At 48.9% G+C, this 27,873-nt stretch overlaps 6 protein-coding genes across 10 annotated transcripts; 1 reads left to right on the top strand and 5 right to left on the bottom strand.

Moving 5' to 3' along the window:
* Window positions 1-3,918: 3,918 nt before the first annotated feature.
* On the bottom strand, window positions 3,919-7,587 carry LOC117892085 (transcriptional repressor CTCF). 2 transcript variants are annotated; one of them, XM_034798075.1, is made up of 2 exons: window positions 7,285-7,587; window positions 3,919-6,780 (listed from the first exon to the last, which is right to left on the bottom strand). In XM_034798075.1, exon 2 carries the CDS (start codon window positions 6,747-6,749, stop codon window positions 4,188-4,190), a length of 2,562 nt encoding a protein of 853 aa, XP_034653966.1. In that variant the 5' UTR covers window positions 6,750-6,780; window positions 7,285-7,587; the 3' UTR covers window positions 3,919-4,187. The 2 variants fall into 2 exon arrangements, with proteins under 2 accessions (XP_034653966.1, XP_034653967.1); XM_034798076.1 differs by lacking the exon at window positions 7,285-7,587 and adding an exon at window positions 6,844-6,868.
* A 610-nt stretch (window positions 7,588-8,197) lies between these two features.
* On the bottom strand, window positions 8,198-10,470 carry LOC117892087. The gene is made up of 3 exons (XM_034798078.1): window positions 10,012-10,470; window positions 9,303-9,647; window positions 8,198-9,241 (listed from the first exon to the last, which is right to left on the bottom strand). The coding sequence occupies exons 1-3, from the start codon at window positions 10,198-10,200 to the stop codon at window positions 8,444-8,446; spliced, it is 1,332 nt and encodes a 443-aa protein (XP_034653969.1). The 5' UTR covers window positions 10,201-10,470; the 3' UTR covers window positions 8,198-8,443.
* A 256-nt stretch (window positions 10,471-10,726) lies between these two features.
* On the bottom strand, window positions 10,727-16,906 carry LOC117892082 (protein mahjong). Of its 2 annotated transcripts, XM_034798068.1 has the most exons (11): window positions 16,374-16,905; window positions 16,172-16,322; window positions 15,295-16,107; window positions 14,953-15,225; window positions 12,761-14,887; window positions 12,563-12,683; window positions 12,403-12,500; window positions 11,979-12,341; window positions 11,461-11,521; window positions 11,171-11,401; window positions 10,727-11,110 (listed from the first exon to the last, which is right to left on the bottom strand). In XM_034798068.1, exons 1-11 carry the CDS (start codon window positions 16,769-16,771, stop codon window positions 11,106-11,108), a joined length of 4,641 nt encoding a protein of 1,546 aa, XP_034653959.1. In that variant the 5' UTR covers window positions 16,772-16,905; the 3' UTR covers window positions 10,727-11,105. The 2 variants fall into 2 exon arrangements, 1 of the variants encoding a protein (XP_034653959.1); XR_004648680.1 differs by lacking the exon at window positions 10,727-11,110 and having other exon boundaries at window positions 11,314-11,401; window positions 11,461-12,341; window positions 16,374-16,906.
* Window positions 16,907-17,055: 149 nt separating this feature from the next.
* On the top strand, window positions 17,056-18,014 carry LOC117892095 (protein TEX261). Its single transcript, XM_034798091.1, has 3 exons — window positions 17,056-17,209; window positions 17,276-17,577; window positions 17,640-18,014. The coding sequence occupies exons 1-3, from the start codon at window positions 17,140-17,142 to the stop codon at window positions 17,859-17,861; spliced, it is 594 nt and encodes a 197-aa protein (XP_034653982.1). The 5' UTR covers window positions 17,056-17,139; the 3' UTR covers window positions 17,862-18,014.
* LOC117892093 (ribose-5-phosphate isomerase) lies at window positions 17,994-27,776 on the bottom strand. 3 transcript variants are annotated; one of them, XM_034798087.1, is made up of 2 exons: window positions 27,405-27,776; window positions 17,994-18,667 (listed from the first exon to the last, which is right to left on the bottom strand). In XM_034798087.1, the coding sequence occupies exons 1-2, from the start codon at window positions 27,669-27,671 to the stop codon at window positions 18,092-18,094; spliced, it is 843 nt and encodes a 280-aa protein (XP_034653978.1). In that variant the 5' UTR covers window positions 27,672-27,776; the 3' UTR covers window positions 17,994-18,091. The 3 variants fall into 3 exon arrangements, with proteins under 3 accessions (XP_034653978.1, XP_034653977.1, XP_034653976.1); XM_034798086.1 differs by lacking the exon at window positions 27,405-27,776 and adding an exon at window positions 23,033-23,404; XM_034798085.1 differs by lacking the exon at window positions 27,405-27,776 and having other exon boundaries at window positions 17,994-19,034.
* Window positions 19,815-21,431, bottom strand: LOC117892088. The gene is made up of 2 exons (XM_034798079.1): window positions 21,265-21,431; window positions 19,815-21,208 (listed from the first exon to the last, which is right to left on the bottom strand). The coding sequence occupies exon 2, from the start codon at window positions 21,196-21,198 to the stop codon at window positions 19,948-19,950; it is 1,251 nt and encodes a 416-aa protein (XP_034653970.1). The 5' UTR covers window positions 21,199-21,208; window positions 21,265-21,431; the 3' UTR covers window positions 19,815-19,947.
* Window positions 27,777-27,873: the final 97 nt, after the last annotated feature.

Raw genomic sequence — 27,873 nt, 5'->3', positions numbered from 1 at the left:
TCAGTGTTCCAAACGGGTCTGCGGCCAGCACTGACCACGCCAAAATGTGTGCCCCGATTCCCAGCTGTTGCCATCTAGCGGGGATGTGGGATGTGGGCTGTGGGTGGGTTCAAATATTTTGGGCCGTTGCCAAATCAAAAATGCCGGCAAAATGAAAAATGCCATCGCTGCCTTCATGCCTGCCCCGGCGGAAAGAGTGAAGACCCTTTGGGAATTGCCCGTTTACTCATCGGTTTAGCCCATCAAGTGTGCAACATGTAGCAAGGGTAATCCATTATTCTATCCTTAACCCAGTTTATTGGACATCCTTGTAACCGTTCGTTCAGCCAGCACGCGCCAGAGAAAGTCATGACCAGGCGAACGGCTTGTCCAATGTCAATGTGGCAGATGCTGAAGACTGCAGTCGAAGAAGTGGCAGAATCCACTCAGAGATCGTGTGCCCCAAATTAAAGTATATACATACATTGTAAATACATACAGTCTGTATATAGTATATAGATGGCTTTTTTTTTAAATGAAATTCTCTTTTTTCGAGCCTTGGTATCGGAAATTAAATGAAATTGCGCCGCAAGCAGAAAAAGAAATTCGGTCTCCTGCTATAAATATTGCCTCGGTCCGTAGCCAATCTATAATTGTACGAATTATATAAATATTTGAATAGCATTAGCATTTGCACGGATTTATGTGTGTGCCTCCGCCTCCCGCCGGCTGTGTACATATATGTAAATACATATGTACAAATGCATGTAAATATGTACATACTAGCATTTGTCGCTGGGGGATATGTAGATCAAGTTTAATTTAATGCCAAAGATAAGCGAAAGCGCTTACAGAAATACAATGGACCAGAAATGACGAAGTGGGAATTCCCTAACCTGCAGATGATCCACAACTACATGAATTCCACAAGCGGGTTACTATAGGGCATGTACCCCCCAAAGTTCAATCAAACTCTTTGCACAAATGTGTCGAGAAATAAATACAAAATGCGTTGCGCGACGTGTGAATTGCAGATTCATGATGTTTCCAAAGCCAAACAAATGGAATGACAACGACTGGGACTGGGAATAGCAGAATTCGGCATGCCCTACTAATGAGAGCGGAATATCGGGTGGTCTGGGGAGTCCCTTTCCATGTAAACAAGTCACAATATTGATTAAAGCCTGAAAAAATGAAAGTATGATAAAATGAATCACTGGAGATACTCGTAACCAGATTGTAGGGGGAAGCACCATTAATAAAAACTGAACAAATTCAAACTGTTAGGAAATAGATAGGAATCGATAGAAATGAAGAAAGTTATAGCATATCTACCCTTTGAAAAAGAGTATTTGACTCGAAATTCGCGAGTTAAGGTAGCTAGATATGGGCATTATTTGCAGAGAGTCAGACAACAAAAAATAAACAATATTGTTATTCTTTTCAATTGCGTCAATGGGCCGGCCAGGTGCGGGGTGTCGACAACAAGTGTTTGCCTGCCTTACTTGGCCCTGTCCGCCCGTCTGGCGCTCTGTCTGCCCATAACTGTGTGGTCGTTGTCCGGTCTAATGTCTGGGCCGTGCCAGCACTTGGGGCAACAAATTGCATCGATCATAATCTACGATCGGATCGGTAAACAAAAACTGTACGGTCAGAAGCGTTTCCCCGTCAAGTCAGACGTTTTTCGCTTTCGGTTTCTTCCGGCAGACGAACGCTGAATACGTATTATTTCTGATGTATTTACCTCTCTGTTGTTTGTTTACTCCAAGTCGGTTTAATGACACAAACTGAGAATTGTAAACGGGGAAACCAAGTTCGGAGCGTGCAGAGGGAATGTTCTTTGAAGTGGATCCATGGCAGTCCTAGCCTTCAGCATGGGTTGAATTCTGGCAAATCAGCGGGAATATTCCGAGCATTATAAACAGCCAACGCTGCTGAGAACCATAATTCAATCGAATAATTGTGGAATTTTCTCCCAGGCACTCATTGCCCGCTGGCTTTACAGAATTTGCCTAATTGCGTTCTAATTTCGAGCGCCCCACGGCAAAAGGATTGGAAAGAGCAATAATTCCCAGAGGTTACGATTCCCGTAAATATCACATCAGTAAAAATGAAATTAATTTTCTGTTAAAAACTCAGCCGTAGCGTGACTAATGTCGCAGGTGACGTGACGTCGTGGGAGCTCTGGCACCCAGAATGGTTCGTGTCGCCCCTGTATTTATGAATTATTTATAGGACAAAAATGTGTGTATATTCAACATTCTATGCAATTATTTCAAATACCCCTAGAGAGAGCGAGAGAAAGAGTCAAATCAATTAAATTTGATATCATTTGGCAACTGTTTATTTTGTGGTTGCAAAATAATTTATATTCAAAATACTTGTGTTTCTATGTACCCCACTCTAGTGCTGACGAGAATGCTCTACCCGACAGAATCCATACAATTCCCCCTGTTCGTTTTTTGGTCCGTGGCCAAGTTTTCCCTCTGCCAGAGACGCTTCAAAGTTCAAGGACGCCTCCAGTCGAGGATGGCAGCAGCTGCTCAAGTCACACAACAACCAAATAATGTAGGAAGTAGTTTTGGGGGAAATAAAATCCCATTTGCATACATAGATCTAAAACTGTGGCATGAGTTTAAATTTAAATTATTACGAAAAATCAATATTTACTCTCTCGCCATAATTACTACGTGCCAAAGTGTGCGGCAGGGGGGGCAGGGATTTTCCGCCAGTGGAAAAATCGAATCATGTAGCAGCTGAGCAGTAGAGGCTATCTTATCACTCGACACTCGGCGGCGGGGCTGCCATAAGTAATCTGAATGAATAAAATGAATTGCCTGGAAGGCGATTTTCACTGTCCGGCTGCTATACCGATTTATGACACTTGCGAGCTTATTTGCTAATTAAATATCAATTTTATATGACAGCCAGAGACTTGAGATTGCACTGGGATAACCAATTAGTCGAGAAAATCCATACTGCCTCTGAAGTTTCGACTAGAGCTCCGGAAGCGCCGAGTACTGCGCATTAGATGACGCACAAAAGGGAAACCTGAACCCCCAATTTGCGACTCGGTTTGGGTTTCTGCAGCTCCAGTCTCCGACCTGGTTTCGGCTTCAATTGCGTCTCATCGGTTTGCATAGCTCTGCCTGATATGTTGTGCTAATTGCCGATACAATCTACAGCCCTACCAGACACTCGCACGTGGCACGTGGCACTTTGGAATCAATATACCATGGACCTTGACTTGATTGTGATTCTCTTTTGATCGGTTTTGTTTTGTTTTGCTACTGAGTCTGTTTTTTCCGGGAATGGCATAGCAAACGAGCAAAACAAGACTCAATACACCAACAAGAGGATTACAAATTTAAACAAAAATAACTCTTACATTAACGCGTTACGATTTCAAAAGAGATAGAATAGTAAAAACGTTTCTTTTTTACACAAGTTGTTAATTTATTTGTTATGGGGTTTGTTAAAACCACTTTCTCTTATCCGTGTTCGATTAATGCCCAACAATTAAAACCAATAGCCGACAAAGTTCTAGCCTAAAATGCCAGTCTGATATTCCCGGGAAAACAAAATAATAATAATACAAATAAGATTAAAAACAAATCAACTGACACAGTCCCAAAATTGACCTTTACATTCAGTTAGCTTTCGTGCAGGAGTTTGGAATTAGTGGGATCGGAGGGGAGGACCTACAGGTAGAGTAAGCTTTCATCCGGATGTGGACCATATTTTGCCTTTAAAATTCATTCAGGATCTGCCTTGTACATATGTGTATGTACATTCAGTTTGCTTTGATAGATAGAGAAGAGAATTTGCCTACGATAAGTGACCTTTACATCCAAGTAGTTTCCATACGGCATTATGGAAAAGAAGGGACGTGGGATGGGATGCTTGGATATGTGTGGGCTGTGGGATCTTTCTGTTCTGCTTACCTAAACTTTTGTTTTGTTTTGTTTTCGCTTACAAAATTCGAGTTGTGCTTAAGGGCTACGATGTAAACAAGTTCTACCATAGAAATCTAGGATTGCAATATGTGTGGGGGCAGGGGCAGGGGCTGGGTGTGGAGTGCTATATACTAGTACGACAACTAATGTGGATAGTACAAAAATATATATATGTATAGGTATATGCATAATCTATATGGTCTAGAGGCCGAGCAGGCATTCGGACATGCCTACTGCGGCATACTCCGCGGGCTACGCCTGCGTCACGAAATAAACCTCGCCGGAGGAGCCGACAACAACAGCATGTGTGTCCCCGGGGGCGCCGGTGCCGAGGCCCCCGGGGGCAGCGGCAATCATGTTGGACATGTCGGTGCCATTGCTAACGATGCTGACCGCGCCACTGAAGGCAGCGTTGCTATTGCTGGTGGTGTCGCTGATCTGCGCCTCGCTGTGGTCTGTGTTCTCCACGTGCTGCTGGAGCCCGTCGATGCTGTCGTAGAGGGTGGAGCACTCCCCACACTTGTAGAAGGGATCGATCACGTCGGGATGCTTGCGCTCCACGTGCCAGCGCAGGTTAGCGGCCGACGAGAAGTTCTTGCGGCAGTTGGAGACGCCGCAGCAGTAGGCTCGCTGCTGGTGCGTCTGCCGGTGCCGGTAGAGGATGGCCTTCGACTTGAACGTGCGATTGCAGATGGTGCAGACGGGGGTGTTGGTCTCGGCGTCGTGGGTCTTCATGTGCATGCGCAGCATGCCGGGACCCTTGAAGCTCTTCAAACAGATCTGGCACTGCGGCTGCTTCTTGCAGTTGGCCCGAATCCAGTTGGTGTGCGAATGCATGTGGTTCTGCAGTCCCTTGAACTGCCGGAACTCCGTGCTGCACAGGTGGCAGACATACCGCCCCGAGCCCAGCGGGGAGGTGTGCTGCTTGATAAACTCCGTCACCAGATTGGCATCGATCTCGTAGTTGTCGTCCGCTCCGGCAGCGGCTATGACGCTGGCTGTCTGTACCAGCTGTCGGGAATTGGCGGCCGCCAGCTTGCTGCTGATGGCAGGCGGACTGCTCTGATGATTGCACACCTCCAGCGTGACGCCGGATGCCGATGTGGACGTGGACTGGTTGCCTCGCTTGGCCCGCTTGGGCGTGGGACTCGGGGAGCTGACGCTCAGGGTGGGCGTCCCCATATTGTCGTCTGTCGTCGCCTGACTGAACTCGACCACTGCGTTCTCCAGGGATATGCTTTGCAGCTCCATCCCCTCCATGTCGTCCTGGTGGTGCTGGTGCAGCTCTACGTCATCCGCATCCATGAAGGCTTGCTCCATGTCCGCACTGCCCTCGCCATCTGTTGGTTCCAGGAACGCCTGCTCGAGGTCCCCACTGGCATCGCCGTCTGGTGGCTCCATGATGGCGTAGTGCAGCTCATCGTCCATATCCCCGCTCAGATTATGCTGGTCCGCTTCGTCTGTGATGTACTCACAGTCGGGCGTTATGGTCTCGTCGGCCTCCTCCATCAGGTCCTCCTCTTCCAGCTGGATTTCCTCTATGATGAATCTGTCCTCATCCTCCTCGGTCTTCAAGTCGCTGTCCTCTAGCTGCTGCTGGTCCAGCTCATCGAAGTATTCGGGCTCCTGGCCCTCACTTTGGGTCAGGTCGTCGTCCATTAGTACCTGATGCTGGTGGTCCTTCAGGAATTCCTGATGCTGGTCCTCATCCAGGACGATCGTCTCGAACGATTGACCCTTGCCATCCATGCTCTCATAGACCTCCTCGAATTCCTCGTCTTCCACATCGCAGCCGTCCTCCAGGAGATGCACATCGGCATCTTGCAGCGAGCCGGGTCCGTTGCCCATGTTCACCGGGGATGTGGTTGTGGTCACTGTTGTCACGCCCGTCGGCGCCATACTCCTCTGCGGCACCAGCTGGACTAGCTGCAGCGTTTGCGTGCCGTTCGGCTGCTGGACTATCTGCAGGGTCTGTCCGTTGGGCGCCTGGAGGAGATGTGGCAGGAACTGTGCTTGCTGGGGGCCCCCATTTCCATTGGCCGCTCCGTGCGGCGCAGTGCTGATGATCTGCGCCAGCTGGGGGGCCACGATCTGTGCAGTTGTGATGAACTGGCCGTTGGGCAGCAGGATCTGCTGGGGCATCGCCCCGCCGGATGTGGTCGAAATGAGGTTGTGGGTGGGGGCTTGCTGGAGTGTTGGCAGTTGGATTTGCTGAAGTTGCTGCTGCAGCGTGGGTTGCTGTGGCTGGATTGGTGCTGGCTCTGGCATGAGCTGCACCTGGGCAGGAGGTGACGCTGTGGCTGCCTCCAGGTGCCGCAGCTTGATCTGTCGCGAGCCTTTCTTCAGCAATGGCTTCAGCTTGGGCTTGCTTTGGATGTGCTGGTGCTGTTGTTGCTGGGGCTGCTGCTGTTGCTGGGCCATTTGCTGCTGGAAGTGATCGTCTAGATTCTGCTGCTGCTTCAGCTGCTTCTGCAAGAGCTTCTGCTGCTTGCGCTCTTGCTGCTGCTGGTGCTTCGCATTGGCCGCCGACTGCTCCTCCATCGCCATGCGCACTGTGAGGCCTGTGATGTATTCACGCAGCTCCTTGTCGCTGCGCTCGACGAGCGTCTTGAAGGCGTGGTTCCGGCTCACAGAGTGGACGCACTGCACACAGATCTTGTCGGGCCAGCCCTCCGTGGGCACTATCCGCACGCTGGTGCAGTCCATCAGCATCTCTGGCACCTTCTCGCTGAACAGTGGCCGCATTTCCTTTCGCTCAGAAATGCACAGGCGACATATTTTGTCCAACTCCAGGGCTTTCTTGCGGTCCATCATTGATTAAAGCAATTGAGTCTACAGAGGGATTCTGCAAGAAGAGATAGATGTGAAAAAACGCCTACAAACTGTGTGAATCATTTGAAAGTGGCACCGAGTACGGGTGTGGGCAGCCCAATCTGTTTTATATTGTCCCTGGTCATTGCTATTGCCGTCTGTGTATCACTTTTCGCGCCAAATTTCATTAATTAAAAATGTAATCAATGATCAGCTGCGAATTCCTGCCACTGTTGGGCAGCTGTTAGGAAACAACAGCACTGTTAAGTGCCGTTTATTAGTGGTCTGGTAGCCCTGCGGCCGCAACTGGAGCGAGACAGAGACAGCCATACTGTTATACACAATTTACCATCTTGGTGTTGGTGTGAGCGAAAAATCCTATTTTCAGGCACAAAAGCGAAACAAATACATAATCTTTGGTTTTGGGGCCCAAATTCAAGAAATATCTAAGCAGCGCTTTCATTCACCTGCTCCCGTACACGATGCACACTCCACTGGAGATTTACACACGCGTAAATTGTTGTTTTGATGCACTTACCAGCGTTTTATTTATATAATTTTCGTGGCTCGCACGACATTCAATCTAACAATTCCTCAAATATGGCCGCGTCACACAATTTCTGCATATAGTTCACACATTGCTGTTTAGTTTAGTTTTTCTGTTTTGCACTCACAGCACACCGTATCAAAATATTGCCACACCACAGGATTATTCTAGGGAAAGTTAATCAAATAACTGTATATCCAGGCGGGGTATGGATTTAATACAAATTTAATGAATGAATTTCCTATTTCTTACTACCCAACCTAAATGTCTCTGTCTTTCTCTGTGTGTGAGTGAGACGATAGGCACTCGCAGAAAAATACCGAAGTATACCGTCTCATGTTCAGAAAATACCGTAAACATACCAAGTTAGAAACGCACTAACCCACTTAGCCCCCTGTATTTAAACAGGTGAACACACCTTGACTAAAACCGCAGAAAAGAATTCGGCCTGTAAGTTCTTATTGTAGATATATCCTTCCCCCTTGCTTGCAAAAACAAATGACCACGATATCTTTCACCTGAAAACTCGAGCGCCTTTGAATGGGTATTTACTGATGGTCGAGAATGGGTTAATCATTCTCTGGCCATGTCCGAAAATCATAATTCTCCATTTTGATCTTCGGCTTAACATTAATAGCTGCCTGGAACTCTCAGCACTGAACATGCAGTTTAATCATACAGAAGAATCAATTTTATAGAAGATGTGCTGACTTAAAGGACTCCCTTTTGCTGGACTTTTTAGAAAATACAATTTAAGCATGAAAGGTCAAGGTTTTTCTTACATGCTAACTACACTACAACTACATTTGCTAAAATAGTTGGATTTTTCAGACTTGATTGAACCTATCTTGTTAAATAAGTCCACTTACCTTTTCTTGCACTTTCAGCCCAATGCACCTCTGAACAATTTATATTCGTGTTTTATTCATTCTTTCGTCGAACCAGAGCACAGCGCGGACCATGTAAAGCACCTCACCTCTCTCACTAACAGCAGCACAAATACAAATACAATTAAATAATGATTGGGAAGGAATATAGAGCAGTGCCAAGGATATGGCTGCTGGGGTTGCCAGCTCGTTTGTTTCAATTGACATTGAAAATAAATTTCGGGAAAACCTGTGGAAATGAGCTTACATTACAATTAATTAGTTCAGGCTGGTGGCGGGCTTGTGTTGGCCAGATCGTACTTCTGCCTCTTTTTGTTCTTTCTGCTTTGGGTGCGAACGATGAGGTACACGGCGATGATCACAGCCACGGCCAGCAGAAGGCAGGTGACCACAAACCAGCTGTAGAAGCTCGGCTCATCCTCGTTGTCCTCTGTTGCGTTGTCCCATTCGGTGAAATTGGTTCCAGATTCATTCAGACTGAGTCTAGACAGATGCTGGTCCCGGAATAGTGAAGCCTTCACGAGATTGTTCGACTCGGGAGCCTCAAAGGCGGGCTCCGTGTTGTCAATTCGCACAAAGGTGAGCCTAGCCCCGCTTATTGGCTGTCGGTAGCGCCGCAAACCGTTTCCATAGTACTCGTAGATGTCCGCACTGAACTCACGGTGTTGATCCACCCATTGACCAATCACCTGCACCTTCACTTCGCTCCTGGGATCCATGCTGCGGCCGAAGTATGCCTTCTGCTCCACGTCCAGGCCGCCAACACCGTCGGCATCAAGCTCCAGGACGGAACCACGATGCTCGAACAACAGAGGGAGCTTCGTGAGGTGCTCATCCTGGTAAATGCTGCTCGTGTTCAGGTGGATCTTCTCCACAAAGGCGTAGTTGATGCTCCCATAGATGGGCTTGCGCTCGCCACTGGGATTCTTCAGCACGCTGTCGCCCAGACGCATCTTGTAGCTGTTGGTAATATTGCGCCAGGGCATGTAGGTAATGTTCCTCAGTTGGTACATCAGAGGCTCCAACTCAACCAGCACGTTGATGTTGTCCTCCAGGCCATACTGCAAGATGCATAGGAAACAGCTTAGAAGCGGATTGAGCACGATTGCTGGTGGCACTTACAAAGTTATCGCCGAATATCATGACGACACAGGTGAAGAGATTATCGGAGACGGCGTTGACCAGATCCGTGTGTCGGAAGTGGCACAGCTCCGTCTTCTCACGCTCCACATTCGTAGCCTTGGCTATGTAGGTGAGACGCTCCTTGGGATTCAGTTCGGGGGCATAGAACTTGAGCATCATGGTGTAAGGCACCCAGGCGAGCACGGAGCTGGCATCATTGCTGCATATTTCGTCCTGGGCGCCACGGCCGCTCAGCTCGCCATTGTGCAGCTTGAAAAAGTGATGATTGTCCCTCTTCACTGTCGTGGAGCCGTGGTCTGTGCACATGGTATCGATGAAGCTCTCCTGCGGATTAGCAAGCAAAGATAAAGTGGTGAAGAGGCAACACATGAATGTTCGTCAATAAGTTGCCCTTATCTAGCCTATTCGCCATTATCTTCTTATCGTCGAGCTAACTCAATTTGGCAGACTCTCGCGGTACTTGAAGTTGGCGCACGACGAATGATCTATTACTCATATTGGCATTGAAATAGTCATTTAAGGATGTAGCAAAGTCAAACCCGTTTCTACCAATCATTCATCGATCATCGCTTGATGGATTCACAATTTATGGCAGGGAAAAAGTGTGAAGCTTACACACAGAACCCCAACTATACATCTGAACCTTAACCTCTAGTTCAATTGGTACTCCCATGGATAAATGGCTCACCTTTTCTTTGGACGTCAACGTTGTGGCCCTAATGTGGCACTTTAGATCCCTTTCGGTGGGTATGACCACATGGCGATCAATATCGGCGAGCAGCAAGGGCTGCGTCTCTATGCAGAAATGGGGGTGCTCCTCGTACGCCGTGCAAAGCGTCAGCGAGGTCAAGAGAACGATTATTGTTTGAATAAACATTTCCGCTGTTCCGTTGGCGAGAGTTCTTGCAATCGATCGAAACGCTCTCTATGGCTGGCAAATCGTAACTAAATTTGCAATTTTAAATTGACAGCTTTGCGATGGACGACTATTCGAGCACAACACATTCAACTTGACCGCAAAACATCAGCAGCCACGATAAACGGCTAGCCGATCGTCCGAATATAACCATATTTATCTACTGATGAAGGATTTGGCCGAGATTCACTACGATTTTTGGTGGTGCCAGAGTTGAACGCGCAGCAAACGTCGAACGAAACACAGTTGATTAGCGTCACACCAATGCCAATGAAAAGTGAGCAAGGCATGCCACGGCCCGACCGAAGGGGAGTTCATTTCCCAAACTTGGAGCCCCACCATCGGCGATAAGATAAACGCGTCGCGATGCAAGTATATGTGGATAGCTCTGATAGGGGGACGCGTATCTGTTGCTGTCACATTCTATGTATGGTTATGCTCCAGCGCGGGGTTCACTGGGGGTATGCTTAATGCTAGCTTAGAAGACTACACACGAATGCGTTTAATAGAAAAATTATACATCATTTATAGCTTTGTACAGTTGAAATTGTTGAACAATATTCGTTTGCTTACAATTTATAGATTTGTTTCTCACAGACGGTTTTGTGAAGCAGATTTTCGATTACAATTGAAAGTGAGGGCTTCTTTAACGCTCGTTTTCTTATGCTTTTTTGTACAGTTTTCAAACACAACATAGTTTAAAGTTAACATTCTACACACTAGGATTAAGACTACTGAAGATTTGGATGTTCCTATTCCTGTTCATTTCGTGCACGCTGCGTTAAGATTGGGGAAAGAAGCGACGGCACACGACACGAGACGAGACGGGACAGAGGGAGGAGGAGCAGGTTCTTGGGTGGTTATACTCAATCTAAGGATGGAGAAAAGACAAGCCTTATACGAACAGAATCTAGAGAGTACGAGTTATTACCATCACTGCTGCCATCGTCGAAGACGCTATCGCCGAGCTCCATATCGATATCGTCATCGCCATCACCATCACCATCGCCATCATCGTCCTCATCATCATCGTCATCAGAGTCGAAAAGATCGACTATATCATATCCATCATTATCCCCATCATCCCCATCTTCATCGTTGCTCGAAGAGTTAAAATTGCGAAGCATCGGAAATTCCATAAAATTCGGACCTAGAGCAAATGCTGAATGAGTGAGAGACAGACTTGTAGTATCGAAAACAAGATCTATAAAGAGAACTCACTGTTTTCGGAGCCCGTATCGGAGCCGTCCTCATCAGATTCGGGCACCTCCTCATCATCTTCCTGCAAGCATAGACATAATATTTAATTCAATATCATCCATACGCCGCATTAGAGCTCTGAGATCGATGGCAGCGTTGACGCCGCCACCACCAACTCCAACTCCGTTGGCATTGCCATTGCCATTGCCATTGCTATTGCCACCCAGTGTACGTGCTCGCCGTCGCACTCCAACAATTGAGCTGTTGGGTGCATGCTGGCGAGAAAGATTCGGACTTGCGTTCGAGGCGGGACTGTCCCGGTGTGGCCGCGGGTTGTTCTCCAATTCGTTGTTGGCACGAAGCAATGCACTTTCTGGCGCACCGCCACCGCCACCGGCAGGTGGGCGCGACACATCATCAAAGACACGAAGTAGAGCTTCGCCAGCATCGCCATGGGCACGTGGGGCATGTGCTGGTGCCTCCGCCTCGGCGCTGTTGCGTCCGCCCACCTCGTTGGCTAGATCCTTAACCGCACGCACCTCTTCCGACCGCTCGTTCTTTTTCACGCCAACCGCATAGATCTTCACATAAGTCTCCTGCTTCGACTCGTAGCCGCTATAGTCCTCGACCACGGCAATCAGGCTCCCGTTCGCACTGACGCTCAGGTCATTGATGTTCCGCTTCACGTCTACGGTGGCTATGCTCGAGTAGTCGTAGGCGTCGAGCACGTTGAAGCTCGTATCATAGGTGGTAGTCTCCATGTCGTGGTCCCTGTCCGATCCCAGGCTGGCCCCATAAATCACATGCATGGGCGAAAACGTGCAATTCCGCTGATCCAGCACCGGCACCGTTTGCAGCAGATGGAACGTTCGCAGGTCCCACACCTCAGTGTTGGATATAATCTGTGGAAACGAATATCATATCGTGAGCATCAATGCGAGTTGAGTGGGTTTGTTACGCTACCTCCAGGCAGTTTGGATGGAACACTCCAGATATGCACTGATTGAATTTGTCGAACTTGTGGATCTCCTTGCCGGAACGCACATCCCAGAGCACACCATCTGAAACAGAAAGACGAATCAATTGAATTTGGAACTCAAGCAAGGGCTCTCCTAGCACTCACCCGACAAAACCAGTTCGTCGGTGCGGCAAAGCGTCGCTCGATTCTTGGTATACTGGTTGGGTATGGTGGGGGTGAAGGTGGACAGCTTAGAGCCCGTATTGATATCGAAGAGCGTGGCACACTGCAAAGAGAAAGGAGAGTCAGAGTTGGTTTTTAATTTAGTTTTGGGTTGGGGGTTGGGGCTTTGACTTTACTCACCTCATTCTGAGTACCCAAGAGACGATCCTGCGCCGTCTGACTGAACTCGCAGTAGGTGACATCGGATAGGGTCAGCTTTGACTTGAACTCATTGTCCGCAATGGACCACAGGATGCTGGTGGGAGTGCGCCAGAAGCTCGATGTGATGACCAAATCCCCAGCTCGATTCGCCTTTATCGCATCCACGCTGAAGTTGTGACAGTTTGAGTAGAACTGCTCGACGCCATCGTTCATGTTGAAGACCCGACCATCGCCCTGCTGGGTGCCCACAATGATGTACTTGCCCACGAGGTCGCAGCAGGTGAACTCCAGATCCTCGTACTCGGCCGAGCGTATGGTGCGCCAGGGGGAGAAGTGCGTGTGCACATACCGTCGATCGAAGCGTCCCGTGGTGAAGCCTGCCTGGGTGCGGAAGTGTCGACTCGTCAGATTGTAGTTGGAGCTGAGCAGGCGGCTGGGCCGTGGATCGGGGCACTTGTGCGGCTCGTACAGATCGAACTGTGGACACGTCGTCACCGGGTTGTTGCACAGCGAATGCTGGTTGGTTAGATACTCCGTCACGATCGTGTTGAGGGTCACCCGCTTCGGGTATAGGGGCACCGAGGAGGCAAAGTCTTCCGGCAGACCTACAGCGCTACCTCCGGGCTCGGCAATCTGTTTCTGTATGGATCGGCTCACAGAGCTGATGGAGCGTTCAGTCCGTCGTATCTTGATTGGCGTCTGAACGGAGTTGAGGCTACTAAAGTTGGGTATGCTGGCGGTGGAGGTGCTGGCCCCGCCGTAGGGCGAGTCGTCGCCGAAACTTCGATTCAACTCGCCGTTTGACATGATGGCAGCATTCACGTCCTGCATGCGGCTCCTCAGGCGACTCCTGGAAATGGAGCTGCCGCTGGAGAGAGCTTTGTAGTCGAACGGCGACTGATGGAAGCTCCTCGTGGTGGGGGTCTGCAGCGGCAGTCCCACCTCCCGCTGCAGCATCTGGGCCGTCTGCGAGAGGCCCTTACTCTCCAGGTGCTCGAAGATCAGCTGGTAGAGCTGCTGCTCGTTGTACTGAATGCGGGTCTGGGCAATAACGTTCGCCTTGTGCATGTTGGAGAGCGACGGATCCAGCGGATTGTTCAGCGCCTTGTTCTTGCCCGACACCCGCTCGAGCAGCTCGAGGGCATACTTCTGGAAGATCACATGCTCGGCTCTCTTCTCCTGCAGAATGGGATCCCGCATCAGGCACTGCAGCTGACCGCCGGCGAACAGGGGAAGCTTGCTGACAATCTGCCTAACACGGTCTGATCTGGCCAGACCGGCCAGAGCTCGGCAGGCCATTCCTCGGATGCAATCGGCGTCTGTGATGGGTCCCTTGGTCTGCATCAGCGATAGCAGCACCACAATCCCATTGTTGGAGCACACAGACTCCCACACCTTCTCGATCAGCTCCTCGGCATACTTGTGGTTGGCCTTGTTCTTCCTGGAGGAGTTGCCAAACTTGATCAGGCTGTTGCCGCTGTCCTTGCGTATTATTGGCGAGCAGACGCAGTGGCAGAGCACGGCCAGAGCAGACTTTAGCACTTCGGCGTCCGAGGTGATTTCTCCAGCGGCCGCTCCCAGCACCGAACAGAATCCCGAGGTGGTCGTCTTGTCCAGCATCTGTATGCGCTCACAGAGCACCACATAGACGCGGGGAATCACACAGCACACGCTGAGCGCATCCAAGGCGGAGCGAACCGTTTCCGAGCGACCGCTGTTCACCCAGTCGTAGCTGAAGGCTATGATTCGCAGCAGCATTGAGATCCCGCCCAGCTTCATCAGCTGGTCGACGGGCTGCCAGTGTCCGCGGATCGATGTGTGCTCCTGCAGCGTTCGAATCTGCTCGTGCAACTGGTCAAAGGTGAGTTTGGCCGCCACAGTGGGATTCTGGTTGAAGTAGTGCGACGACGAGGGCGAGGAGGAGGTCGCATAGTGCTGCGACAGGAAGCTGTTGTACTTGAAGAAGAAATGCGCCTCCATATAGCGCTTGAGGGCCACACAAACATGTCGCACCATTTGGCGGGAGGCGCACTCCACATCATCGTTGATATCCGAATCGTTGTCGCTGTCATTCTGGCTGGGATCGAGTATCTTCAGCACGGATATCTGCAATATAAAAAGAGACTCAGTCAATCAGCATGCCCCATGAGAGAGATTTGAAAGCTACTTACAACATTGTAGAGCTTACGCAGGCCATCCTGGGCATCGAACTCGTCCAGTATCACCTTGAACTGGAAGCTCAGACTGAAGAACATGGTGGCATGGCACTTGGAGGAGTCGTGGCAGCGACCCAATATCCACAGTGCGTAACGTACCAGCTCCGAGATGAGGGGCCGCTGCATGCTGCATATCCTCTCCATGGCATCCTCGCAATACGCCAGATAGTAAATGGCAATCGAAACGCCCGTGGTGGCCAGGCTAGGACGTGGCACTTTCAGCAGCAGCTAGATGGTATAAAGATCGATAAATATCTATTAGATATTGTCCAAGAGCCTCAGGCTAGATTCACTTACCTCCAGGCCGCCGTGGGATATAAACTCTAGAGCGAATTTCTTGTGGCACAGCAAGGAGGCCAAGTACTTGAGCACCTCGTAGGCGAGGCAGGTGTCGCGGCGATCCAGGTTCTCCAGGTAGCCAAATATCAGCTGCATCACATTATTCTCGAAGGCCATGGCCAGGAACTCCTGGTACTCGCCGAGGCTGGTGAGGAAGCGCATGATCAGCTTTTGGCTGGCATCCGCCGTTGGTGGGTGCAGCGGTATGTACATCCGCTTGTAGTAGCGCGACTGCGAGAAAGCATCGCGGCTGTTCTCGAACAGAATCGACATGTTGGAGGCATCCCCATGGTTGGAGCTCGCAATGCCGCTTCCGTTGTGCTGCGGCGACTGCGGAGCTGAGGCCCCGTTGCCGCAGGCCATCCAGCAGAGCAATCCGCCGGAAGCGCTGCTCTCTGCAGAATAGTTGAGCGCCGATGGATGGTCCGCAGTGGCGCTTTTGCTTATGGCAAGCAGCATGTGCAGACGCTTGATCATCTTGGGTACCAGGCGCATGTTCTGATCGCGATAGTTGATGGCAATGTCGCTGACCTCCATCGCCTCGGCCAGCAGTCCGGTGGCGTAGCTCTGGAGCGGTTCGATGCTGTCCTCGGCCCAGCTGTAGATGCGATTGATGGTGCCATCGTCGTTGGCTGTCTGGAACACTGCAGTTGTCTCCAGACCTGGCATAATCTCCAGAATAAGCCGACACGCCAGGATGTTAAGCTCCAGCGAGCTGCGACTTATGGTCTGTCGACTGAAGTAGTTCTCGCGCAGATAATCGTTGAGCAACTGATTTGTAGATAGCACAAGGATATAAATATAATGCCAAATTTTAATTAATTGCTTTTCTCACCTTTCCCATGAAGACATCTTTGCGAAAAAGCAGCTTGAGGAGCAGCCCATACTGGCAGCTGGGATCGGCGCGATATGGGTGCCTCGAGTCCAAGGGATCCGGATCCTTGCGCATATAGGCGTCCTTTTCGCGCTCAAATATCTCCGCCAGACTGCAATTTGTTCATTAATATTTATGGAGATTTGTTTATTTACTGGCTTACCTCTTCAGTGTGGGCACGGGATCGTAGCCACTTTGTGTCTGCTGCTGCTCCCACCGGTCGATGATTTGCGTCAGCTCTTTCTTGGTGGACGATCGCCTATCGGCGGCTGTGTCTTCCTCTTGATTCGCAGAGGCATCTTCGGCGGCGGGGTTGCTGTCGCTTTCATTTTCGTTTTCGTTTTCATCTGCGGCTTCTGCCTCACCTGCACTCATGGCATCCTCCTCGGCATCTGCCCCTTCCGCTGCTGCCTCCTCATCTTCGTCGTCTTCGCTCTGGTATGCAATTGCCACAGCTTCGGCCATCAGAGCGGCCTCAGCCTCCGTCTCGGCTTCCCCATCAACGGCCTCTTGCGCCGCCCCAGGCAGCGCCTCGTTACCGTTTTCACCGCCCTCTGACATAGTCAAACTGGACAAGTTGTGAAAATACGTTCAACGCGCACCAACAGATTCACAGCACTCGCAAATTTACAATTTAGTTTACTTGCGAAAATAAAGCGTGCGGCATACCACGCGCTCGAACCAGTGTTGCCGCGAATTTATCGAACAAATATACCGTGTGACACTGTAAAATATACCGAAATAATATACCTTCACTGAATTTGGACATCAAAATATATAGAAAAGTGACCGTCAACTGTCCCTTTAAACGATACTATCGTATTGTGTCATCCAAATCGATATAATATCAACAAATCCTATTGTTTTGTTTTGGCGGTGTCCCATCGGTACTATATTTATTTACCAATTTATATAGTGTTGTTTATGTAATGGGTTTCCTGTACATACTGGGATGGATATCCCTTGGCATACAGATAACGTTCCTCACCCTGTCCATAGGTGAGCTGCTCTAACTGGTGTGACGCCCATTGTTCGTTTATGTTGACGTTTGCAATGTTCTTCCAGTGGCTGGACTTTATTACTTGGCGGAACTAGCGGAAGAGTACACGACACAGGCACGGCGATGCATTCTTTTCATGATCAGCTTCACCATCTTTGTGTACATCATGCTGATGGTGTTTGAGGACTTGCCCTGGAGCATGCTGCTGTGCGGCTTCGTGGCGCAGGGCTTCCACCTATCGATAATGGGTGGCTTCCCGTTCATACGGCTGCTGTCGGTGCCCTTCCTGGGCTCCCTAGTCATGCTGGTGGTCAATCACTTGCTAGCATTTCAGTATTTTACCACCGTTTATGTGCCTTTCACGCAGGTGAGTGCCGTCTCGGCGTTGGCTTGAATTGAAACACTAATCATTATTAATATCGGTTTTAGGTGCTTGCCTACTTTACCATTTGCATGTGGATCGTGCCCTTTGCACTGTTCGTCTCGCTCAGTGCCAACGACAGCGTCCTGCCCACGGTGAATGAGCAGAGCCGGCGGAGTCCGGACGTGGTCAGCAATTACTTCTCGCGCAACAAGAAGCAGGGGCTGCTCTCCCTTTTCAACTATATGAAGGAGCAGCTGCTGCCCGCGCGGAGCAAGAAGGCGTTTTAGAATATACATAGGATACATACATATATGTGTGTGCAGATTGTGGAGTGTGGAATGGTCTAAAATCTAGCGTAGTTCCTTTGGTTATTTATTTTTTGTACCTATGTAGAAACCAGACAGACAAACAAGTATACATCCATGTGTAGATAAATGCAAGGTGCAAATAGCTTTATTTATGGCCAACTCTGCTTAATATTAATCTAATCCCTGTGAACAGTAGTAGTGGGCGAGATTTACTTGGTCTGCGCCTTAACATTGCCATCGGCCATGCCGAAATAGCACTTGTGGGCCATGTTTACGAAGAGGCCCGTCTCCAGGACGCCTGGGATCATGGTGATGCCGCGATTCACCTCATCCCAGTTGTATTCCCGTTTGGCAACGAACTTCCAGTCGAGCAGAAAGTTGCCATTGTCCGTTATAATGGGTCCAGCCTTCACCTTGGCCATGCGCAGCGACACCTCGCCTCCAAACATTGCCTCGATCTGCAGCTTGATGGGAACATAGGCCATCGGCGCAACTTCAATGGGTACACCGCGGCACCACTGCTCGCCCAGGCGCGTCGATTGCTTCGTGTAGTCGGCCACCACAATGAACTTTTTGGCACAGGACGCCACTACCTTCTCCTGCAGCAGGCAGCCACCGCCGCCCTTGATGCACACCATGTGGCCGTCCACCTCATCGGCTCCGTCGATGGCCACATCGATGTTGGGATTACGATCCAGCGAGCCCAAGTTGAGATTGTAGTCCAGTATGAGATGCTGTGCCTGGTAGGACGAGGGCACACAGATCAGGTCGGTCAGCTCGCCCTCCTTCCACACACGCTCCGCAATGCGCTGCACAGCGAACACCACCGTCGAGCCACTGCCAATCCCCAGGATCTTGGTGCCCTCTGTCACCCACTCGTCGACGGCGGTGCGTGCGGCCTTCTTCTTGGCCTCGTCCAATGAAATCTCGTCGGCCATGTTCCTTGTCTGTCCACAGAGTATAGCTGCACCCAAGAAAAGCTGCTGCCCGTTCAGATGATGCTGATTGAAATGTGGTCGCGAAAAACCTCGACGAAGTAGGCCCAATAACATGTGGTGGTGTTTGTCGTTACACTGGCGTCCCCTCCGGTTGAAAGTTTAAAAACTTCAATGTCAAGTCAAAAGCAGATCTGGATTTTAATACGCGTTAGGGTATTTCTGCTTAACAGCGGCAGGTCTGTTAATGCGCTGTACGGCACTGTTAGCTGTCGCAATTTGAAATTTTGCGCGAAAGTTAAGAATTTATGAACATGTGTTAATATATATTTGTTCACTTTTGGCATACCTAGAAAAGAATGAGTACATAGATATGGATACAAATTTTAATTGGCTTTCACTTAGTTTTGAAGTTCCTTGAGATACTGGGAGTAGTCATAGGTAACCACCTTGGGGCAAAGAAGCCACCGAAACCAGGGCGACCCTTGTGATAGATGCCCAGGCCGGCCAGAGGCACAGCTGGATGTGGCACAACCTCCTGCATATCAATGAATGGTACAGTGCTCTGGGCTGCGTCCTTCATCTTGCTGGAGCTGGTGAACTTCATAAATTGATTCGATTTGGACAGTGGCATCGAGGTCTGCTCCGAGGCAGTGGATACGTCAGGCTCCGTGAGGTCAAGCGCTTGTCGTGGCTTCTCGCCGGTTGTCTCCGTGTTGCTGTTGTCCAGCCAGACGCTGTTGCGCTTCGGCTCCACCAGGCGTCCGGTGGGCAAGTCGAAATAGCTGAACCGAACCTCCAGGTTGAGGTGCTTGCCCCAGACACGGAAGCGGGCACCGGTCACCACAAGAGACAGATTCGAGCCGGAAGTTATCTCGTCCAGGTCCATGGCGCGGCTGTCGATGGTAAGAGTGTGATAGTCGTAGTCGTTGCGCACATCCACATCGGTCAGGTGGTACGCGTCCACTGCCAGCCACTCCAGAGAGGACACGTTGATGGCCCCGCGGCGCATGAGCTCGCCCTGCTGCAGCTGCAAGTGGAAGACGCGATTAATCTTCACGAAGCGCACACCTGTTACCACCTTGTTCGCCATGAAGTCCGACAGCGAGTCGCGCAGGTTAAAGAAGCGATCAGAGAGCGGTCCCGGCTCGTCGCACAGGCAGAAGCAGTTTGAGCAGCGCCAGAAGAGATAGTGAGACGAGGAAGAGCCGTTTCAGTGGCCGTCTCGCACTTTCCGCTGGAGCTCTTCCGGCCGAGAATCGGGCCATCGGGCTGAATGTAATCGTAGCGTCGCGAGGAGTTCCCCCCGGACGGGCAGACCTGAAGCTCCGAGTCCATGCCGCCGCAGTTGTAGAGTTTTCCGTTGCACTTCGGCAGCTTGCCGCAGAGCTGCTCATCGCCCTTGTAGCAGCCATTGAGCGAGTCTCCTGATAGTCGCCACAGGTGCCCCAGCATGACTGGTCCTCGCCCAAGTTGGCCTCGTTCTCCACGTAGCCCTGGAGGAGTCGCGTAACCCGATCGTAGGTCTCCCCGGACACGTGCTTTTTCTTGCCGGGATCACAGCGCCAGTAGACACGTCCGCTGCCAGCCATCACCTGACTAAGAACCCTCACGGAGGCGTTCATGCGCCGTTGGTAGTTTTGGCGCATCAGAGCTATCTCCTGTGTGAAGTTGCCTTGCCCGAGGTCCCTTTGGGTCATCCAGGAGAACTCCATAATGCTGTACGCCTTGAGTTCGGTGAGCGCTGCCTTTGTGAAGAGCTGAAAAGCGAACTGCTGGGCCGAGTGTTTGGCCACGCACATCTGGTCCGGTGACTCCTCGTAGTTGATCGTCAGTTGGGACAGCAGTGTGTTGGATGAGTCGCTGTTATTGTCCGCCTGCTCCTCATCCCCAAACAGACTCACATGCAGGAGGTCCAGCTGGAAAGCCAATGAACTGGTGCCCGGGTCCACGTTCCATTCGGCGAATTTCAGCAGCGTGCCGGCCTCCAGAGCATCCTTGTGCTGGACATAGTCACTCAACTGTGTGTAGCGGGTTTTCACGATTGTGGTTAGGTCTTTGACCACGTTCAGCTTGTGCAGCAGTGCAGACTGCTGGTGAAACTCCCGAATCAGGGTTTCGATGGTCAGGGCAGCGCGAAGGGATTCCATTTGCTCCAAACTACGGATGTGGTCATCCACCTCCTCGATGCGGTTCATCAGTTGTTGCTGCTTGTCATGGATGCCGTTAGCCGGCAGGGACTCTACCACATCCCAGGTCTTCAATATCGCGCTGGTCACAACTCTGATCATCTCTATAACCTCCATGGCCTCGTTAATTACGCCGCGGGCGGAGGGGATCAATAGAATGGTGGCAAACACCATAAAAACTTTGAGGCGCATCGTGTAACCGCTTTGAAAGGAGATAAATTAAATGAAATTCAGCAGATTATTGTGGCTCTAGCTTACTCAAGTTTATTGGCATCCGTCGCAAATGTTTATGTTATAAAACGAGGAAAATAAAAGCAGAGAAGCGAATTTATGTTTATGCCACCGAAAGAGCGCACTGCTCAGTTTTGCGCTACAAGAATGAGTCTGGAGAGAGAGGCTTTGTGATCTCGATCGATATAAATATACAATATATGTATGTATGTATGCTCATGTGTACGCATTATATATTATATATGTATGTTATATCTTCAACTTACATATGTATGTATGAGTACATTTGCGGGATCCGTTCCATTTTGCGTGGCCTGTTATCCCACATTCCTGTAGCTAACATTCTCTTTACAGCACTAAATGGATTCTTGGGCGCACTCGTGCGATTTCATTTTCCAAAAGCATTAACAAAGCGAATAGCAACAATACAGAACTATTTTTAAAGTTAAGCGCTGGCCACGATAAAGCCAGAAAATGGCAGCAAAAGGAATGGAAAGCATTTAGTTGTGACTTACTGCAGGACGACGACGACGAAGGCGACCAAACGAAAGCCATAAAGGGGAATCCCCACAAAAGGTTGGTGGCGCTGTTGTTGCGTTCTGGCTTATGTACAGTTGTGTTCAATGAAATAGTAGTGCCGCACCCCATCACTTTCACAACTATTTTTGAGACCCTTCCAGTCTTTCAAATTAAACAATTTATACCTTTTTGAAAAGATTGGAACGTAAGCATTATAAACCCGATGAAATCTTATTCCATTTGTATTCCATCTTCTTGTTTTACATGAATTTATAAAAATACCCATGAAAACTGCTGTTCAATAAAATAGTAGTGCTGGGTGCAAGTATTAAAAAAAAGTTAAAAAACAAATTAAATCAATTCAAAAGAGTTACCATCAGTAAGCTTAGTTTATATATTGAATATTTTGATGAAAGAAATGTTTGAATATAGCGCTACTTTTGTTTTTGGAGCGTAGAAGTAATCATTGAACGGTCCAATATGGGAGACTTTAGAATTAGACTAAAAACTAAAATCAGGAGGTATAATGGAATTCAAAACTAATTTGAATGTGCTTTTACTGTTATATTTAATAGTTGAAACTAAAAAAAGCACCTTGAAAAATGATTTTTTATGCGAAAAAATTGTCTTTTAGTAGATGGTCGAAGATGGTCGAAGGCAAGGTCAAGGTCTTCAATATCCTCAAAAATTATGAAAACAATTTTATATCACACTGTAAGTGTTATGACAGCTCGTTGACGAATGACTTCATATTATTTAATTGCAAGAAGTCCCAGAAAGCTACGCGTTTGTCTCTGAGAGTATAGGGGTATACAGCTAAAGTTCGCAAGAACGCATGTGGCTGAGCTGTGTCGTAGTGACAAAAAAATACTTTTGACTGATGAGTGTAAAGTTGAATAATATGGTCAGAAATAACAAAAAGAATAAGTTTGGCGTTCACAGACATCAGATTAGTGTTCAAATTCTTGAAAAAAACGGTATTGGGCATGTTGGGCTGATCCTTATGAGCTCCAGTCCACATGAAGTGGTACTTCCTAGCCTCCTAGTTGGAGCATTTTACAAAATTGTGTGGGCCAGCATGCTTTTTTTTCATACATTACATTCATATTCCAGTTGAAAAAAACCTTTGAAAAGGAGCTTTCAACAAGATAATGATCCTAAATACTCAAGAAAGCTCGCCAACTGGGTGGGGAAATTGGGTTTCATCTGAAAAGATCGGCGTTTTTCGATGTTCAAATCAATCCCTGGATCTGAATGCCCTGAATCGCCCTCCTTCCTTCCACACACGCTCCGCAATGCGCTGCACAGCGAACACCACCGTCGAGCCACTGCCAATCCCCAGGATCTTGGTGCCCTCTGTCACCCACTCGTCGACGGCGGTGCGTGCGGCCTTCTTCTTGGCCTCGTCCAATGAAATCTCGTCGGCCATGTTCCTTGTCTGTCCACAGAGTATAGCTGCACCCAAGAAAAGCTGCTGCCCGTTCAGATGATGCTGATTGAAATGTGGTCGCGAAAAACCTCGACGAAGTAGGCCCAATAACATGTGGTGGTGTTTGTCGTTACACTGGCGTCCCCTCCGGTTGAAAGTTTAAAAACTTCAATGTCAAGTCAAAAGCAGATCTGGATTTTAATACGCGTTAGGGTATTTCTGCTTAACAGCGGCAGGTCTGTTAATGCGCTGTACGGCACTGTTAGCTGTCGCAATTTGAAATTTTGCGCGAAAGTTAAGAATTTATGAACATGTGTTAATATATATTTGTTCACTTTTGGCATACCTAGAAAAGAATGAGTACATAGATATGGATACAAATTTTAATTGGCTTTCACTTAGTTTTGAAGTTCCTTGAGATACTGGGAGTAGTCATAGGTAACCACCTTGGGGGCAAAGAAGCCACCGAAACCAGGGCGACCCTTGTGATAGATGCCCAGGCCGGCCAGAGGCACAGCTGGATGTGGCACAACCTCCTGCATATCAATGAATGGTACAGTGCTCTGGGCTGCGTCCTTCATCTTGCTGGAGCTGGTGAACTTCATAAATTGATTCGATTTGGACAGTGGCATCGAGGTCTGCTCCGAGGCAGTGGATACGTCAGGCTCCGTGAGGTCAAGCGCTTGTCGTGGCTTCTCGCCGGTTGTCTCCGTGTTGCTGTTGTCCAGCCAGACGCTGTTGCGCTTCGGCTCCACCAGGCGTCCGGTGGGCAAGTCGAAATAGCTGAACCGAACCTCCAGGTTGAGGTGCTTGCCCCAGACACGGAAGCGGGCACCGGTCACCACAAGAGACAGATTCGAGCCGGAAGTTATCTCGTCCAGGTCCATGGCGCGGCTGTCGATGGTAAGAGTGTGATAGTCGTAGTCGTTGCGCACATCCACATCGGTCAGGTGGTACGCGTCCACTGCCAGCCACTCCAGCGAGGACACGTTGATGGCCCCGCGGGGCATGAGCTCGCCCTGCTGCAGCTGCAAGTGGAAGACGCGATTAATCTTCACGAAGCGCACACCTGTTACCACCTTGTTCGCCATGAAGTCCGACAGCGAGTCGCGCAGGTTAAAGAAGCGATCAGAGAGCGGTCCCGGCTCGTCGCACAGGCAGAAGCAGTTTGAGCAGCGCCAGAAGAGATAGTGAGACGAGGAAGAGGCCGTTTCAGTGGCCGTCTCGCATTTTCCGCTGGAGCTCTTCCGGCCGAGAATCGGGCCATCGGGCTGAATGTAATCGTAGCGTCGCGAGGAGTTCCCCCCGGACGGGCAGACCTGAAGCTCCGAGTCCATGCCGCCGCAGTTGTAGAGTTTTCCGTTGCACTTCGGCAGCTTGCCGCAGAGCTGCTCATCACCCTTGTAGCAGCCATTGGAGCGAGTCTCCTGATAGTCGCCACAGGTGCCCCAGCATGACTGGTCCTCGCCCAAGTTGGCCTCGTTCTCCACGTAGCCCTGGAGGAGTCGCGTAACCCGATCGTAGGTCTCCCCGGACACGTGCTTTTTCTTGCCGGGATCACAGCGCCAGTAGACACGTCCGCTGCCAGCCATCACCTGACTAAGAACCCTCACGGAGGCGTTCATGCGCCGTTGGTAGTTTTGGCGCATCAGAGCTATCTCCTGTGTGAAGTTGCCTTGCCCGAGGTCCCTTTGGGTCATCCAGGAGAACTCCATAATGCTGTACGCCTTGAGTTCGGTGAGCGCTGCCTTTGTGAAGAGCTGAAAAGCGAACTGCTGGGCCGAGTGTTTGGCCACGCACATCTGGTCCGGTGACTCCTCGTAGTTGATCGTCAGTTGGGACAGCAGTGTGTTGGATGAGTCGCTGTTATTGTCCGCCTGCTCCTCATCCCCAAACAGACTCACATGCAGGAGGTCCAGCTGGAAAGCCAATGAACTGGTGCCCGGGTCCACGTTCCATTCGGCGAATTTCAGCAGCGTGCCGGCCTCCAGAGCATCCTTGTGCTGGACATAGTCACTCAACTGTGTGTAGCGGGTTTTCACGATTGTGGTTAGGTCTTTGACCACGTTCAGCTTGTGCAGCAGTGCAGACTGCTGGTGAAACTCCCGAATCAGGGTTTCGATGGTCAGGGCAGCGCGAAGGGATTCCATTTGCTCCAAACTACGGATGTGGTCATCCACCTCCTCGATGCGGTTCATCAGTTGTTGCTGCTTGTCATGGATGCCGTTAGCCGGCAGGGACTCTACCACATCCCAGGTCTTCAATATCGCGCTGGTCACAACTCTGATCATCTCTATAACCTCCATGGCCTCGTTAATTACGCCGCGGGCGGAGGGGATCAATAGAATGGTGGCAAACACCATAAAACTTTGAGGCGCATCGTGTAACCGCTTTGAAAGGAGATAAATTAAATGAAATTCAGCAGATTATTGTGGCTCTAGCTTACTCAAGTTTATTGGCATCCGTCGCAAATGTTTATGTTATAAAACGAGGAAAATAAAAGCAGAGAAGCGAATTTATGTTTATGCCACCGAAAGAGCGCACTGCTCAGTTTTGCGCTACAAGAATGAGTCTGGAGAGAGAGGCTTTGTGATCTCGATCGATATAAATATACAATATATGTATGTATGTATGCTCATGTGTACGCATTATATATTATATACATATGTATGTTATATCTTCAACTTACATATGTATGTATGAGTACATTTGCGGGATCCGTTCCATTTTGCGTGGCCTGTTATCCCACATTCCTGTAGCTAACATTCTCTTTACAGCACTAAATGGATTCTTGGGCGCACTCGTGCGATTTCATTTTCCAAAAGCATTAACAAAGCGAATAGCAACAATACAGAACTATTTTTAAAGTTAAGCGCTGGCCACGATAAAGCCAGAAAATGGCAGCAAAAGGAATGGAAAGCATTTAGTTGTGACTTACTGCAGGACGACTACGACGACGACGAAGGCGACCAAACGAAAGCCATAAAGGGGAATCCCCACAAAAGGTTGGTGGCGCTGTTGTTGCGTTCTGGCTTATGTACAGTTGTGTTCAATGAAATAGTAGTGCCGCACCCCATCACTTTCACAACTATTTTTGAGACCCTTCCAGTCTTTCAAATTAAACAATTTATACCTTTTTGAAAAGATTGGAACGTAAGCATTATAAACCCGATGAAATCTTATTCCATTTGTATTCCATCTTCTTGTTTTACATGAATTTATAAAAATACCCATGAAAACTGCTGTTCAATAAAATAGTAGTGCTGGGTGCAAGTATTAAAAAAAAGTTAAAAAACAAATTAAATCAATTCAAAAGAGTTACCATCAGTAAGCTTAGTTTATATATTGAATATTTTGATGAAAGAAATGTTTGAATATAGCGCTACTTTTGTTTTTGGAGCGTAGAAGTAATCATTGAACGGTCCAATATGGGAGACTTTAGAATTAGACTAAAAACTAAAATCAGGAGGTATAATGGAATTCAAAACTAATTTGAATGTGCTTTTACTGTTATATTTAATAGTTGAAACTAAAAAAAGCACCTTGAAAAATGATTTTTATGCGAAAAAAAAATTGTCTTTTAGTAGATGGTCGAAGATGGTCGAAGGCAAGGTCAAGGTCTTCAATATCCTCAAAAATTATGAAAACAATTTTATATCACACTGTAAGTGTTATGACAGCTCGTTGACGAATGACTTCATATTATTTAATTGCAAGAAGTCCCAGAAAGCTACGCGTTTGTCTCTGAGAGTATAGGGGTATACAGCTAAAGTTCGCAAGAACGCATGTGGCTGAGCTGTGTCGTAGTGACAAAAAAATACTTTTGACTGATGAGTGTAAAGTTGAATAATATGGTCAGAAATAACAAAAAGAATAAGTTTGGCGTTCACAGACATCAGATTAGTGTTCAAATTCTTGAAAAAAACGGTATTGGGCATGTTGGGCTGATCCTTATGAGCTCCAGTCCACATGAAGTGGTACTTCCTAGCCTCCTAGTTGGAGCATTTTACAAAATTGTGTGGGCCAGCATGCTTTTTCATACATTACATTCATATTCCAGTTGAAAAAAACCTTTGAAAAGGAGCTTTCAACAAGATAATGATCCTAAATACTCAAGAAAGCTCGCCAACTGGGTGGGGAAATTGGGTTTCATCTGAAAAGATCGGCGTTTTTCGATGTTCAAATCAATCCCTGGATCTGAATGCCCTGAATCGCCCTCCTTCCACACACGCTCCGCAATGCGCTGCACAGCGAACACCACCGTCGAGCCACTGCCAATCCCCAGGATCTTGGTGCCCTCTGTCACCCACTCGTCGACGGCGGTGCGTGCGGCCTTCTTCTTGGCCTCGTCCAATGAAATCTCGTCGGCCATGTTCCTTGTCTGTCCACAGAGTATAGCTGCACCCAAGAAAAGCTGCTGCCCGTTCAGATGATGCTGATTGAAATGTGGTCGCGAAAAACCTCGACGAAGTAGGCCCAATAACATGTGGTGGTGTTTGTCGTTACACTGGCGTCCCCTCCGGTTGAAAGTTTAAAAACTTCAATGTCAAGTCAAAAGCAGATCTGGATTTTAATACGCGTTAGGGTATTTCTGCTTAACAGCGGCAGGTCTGTTAATGCGCTGTACGGCACTGTTAGCTGTCGCAATTTGAAATTTTTCGCGAAAGTTAAGAATTTATGAACATGTG

Source organism: Drosophila subobscura, chromosome E (assembly GCF_008121235.1).
Source record: "Drosophila subobscura isolate 14011-0131.10 chromosome E, UCBerk_Dsub_1.0, whole genome shotgun sequence".
Lineage (NCBI taxonomy): Eukaryota > Metazoa > Arthropoda > Insecta > Diptera > Drosophilidae > Drosophila > Drosophila subobscura.
This window is presented reverse-complemented; position numbering and strand designations above follow the sequence as displayed.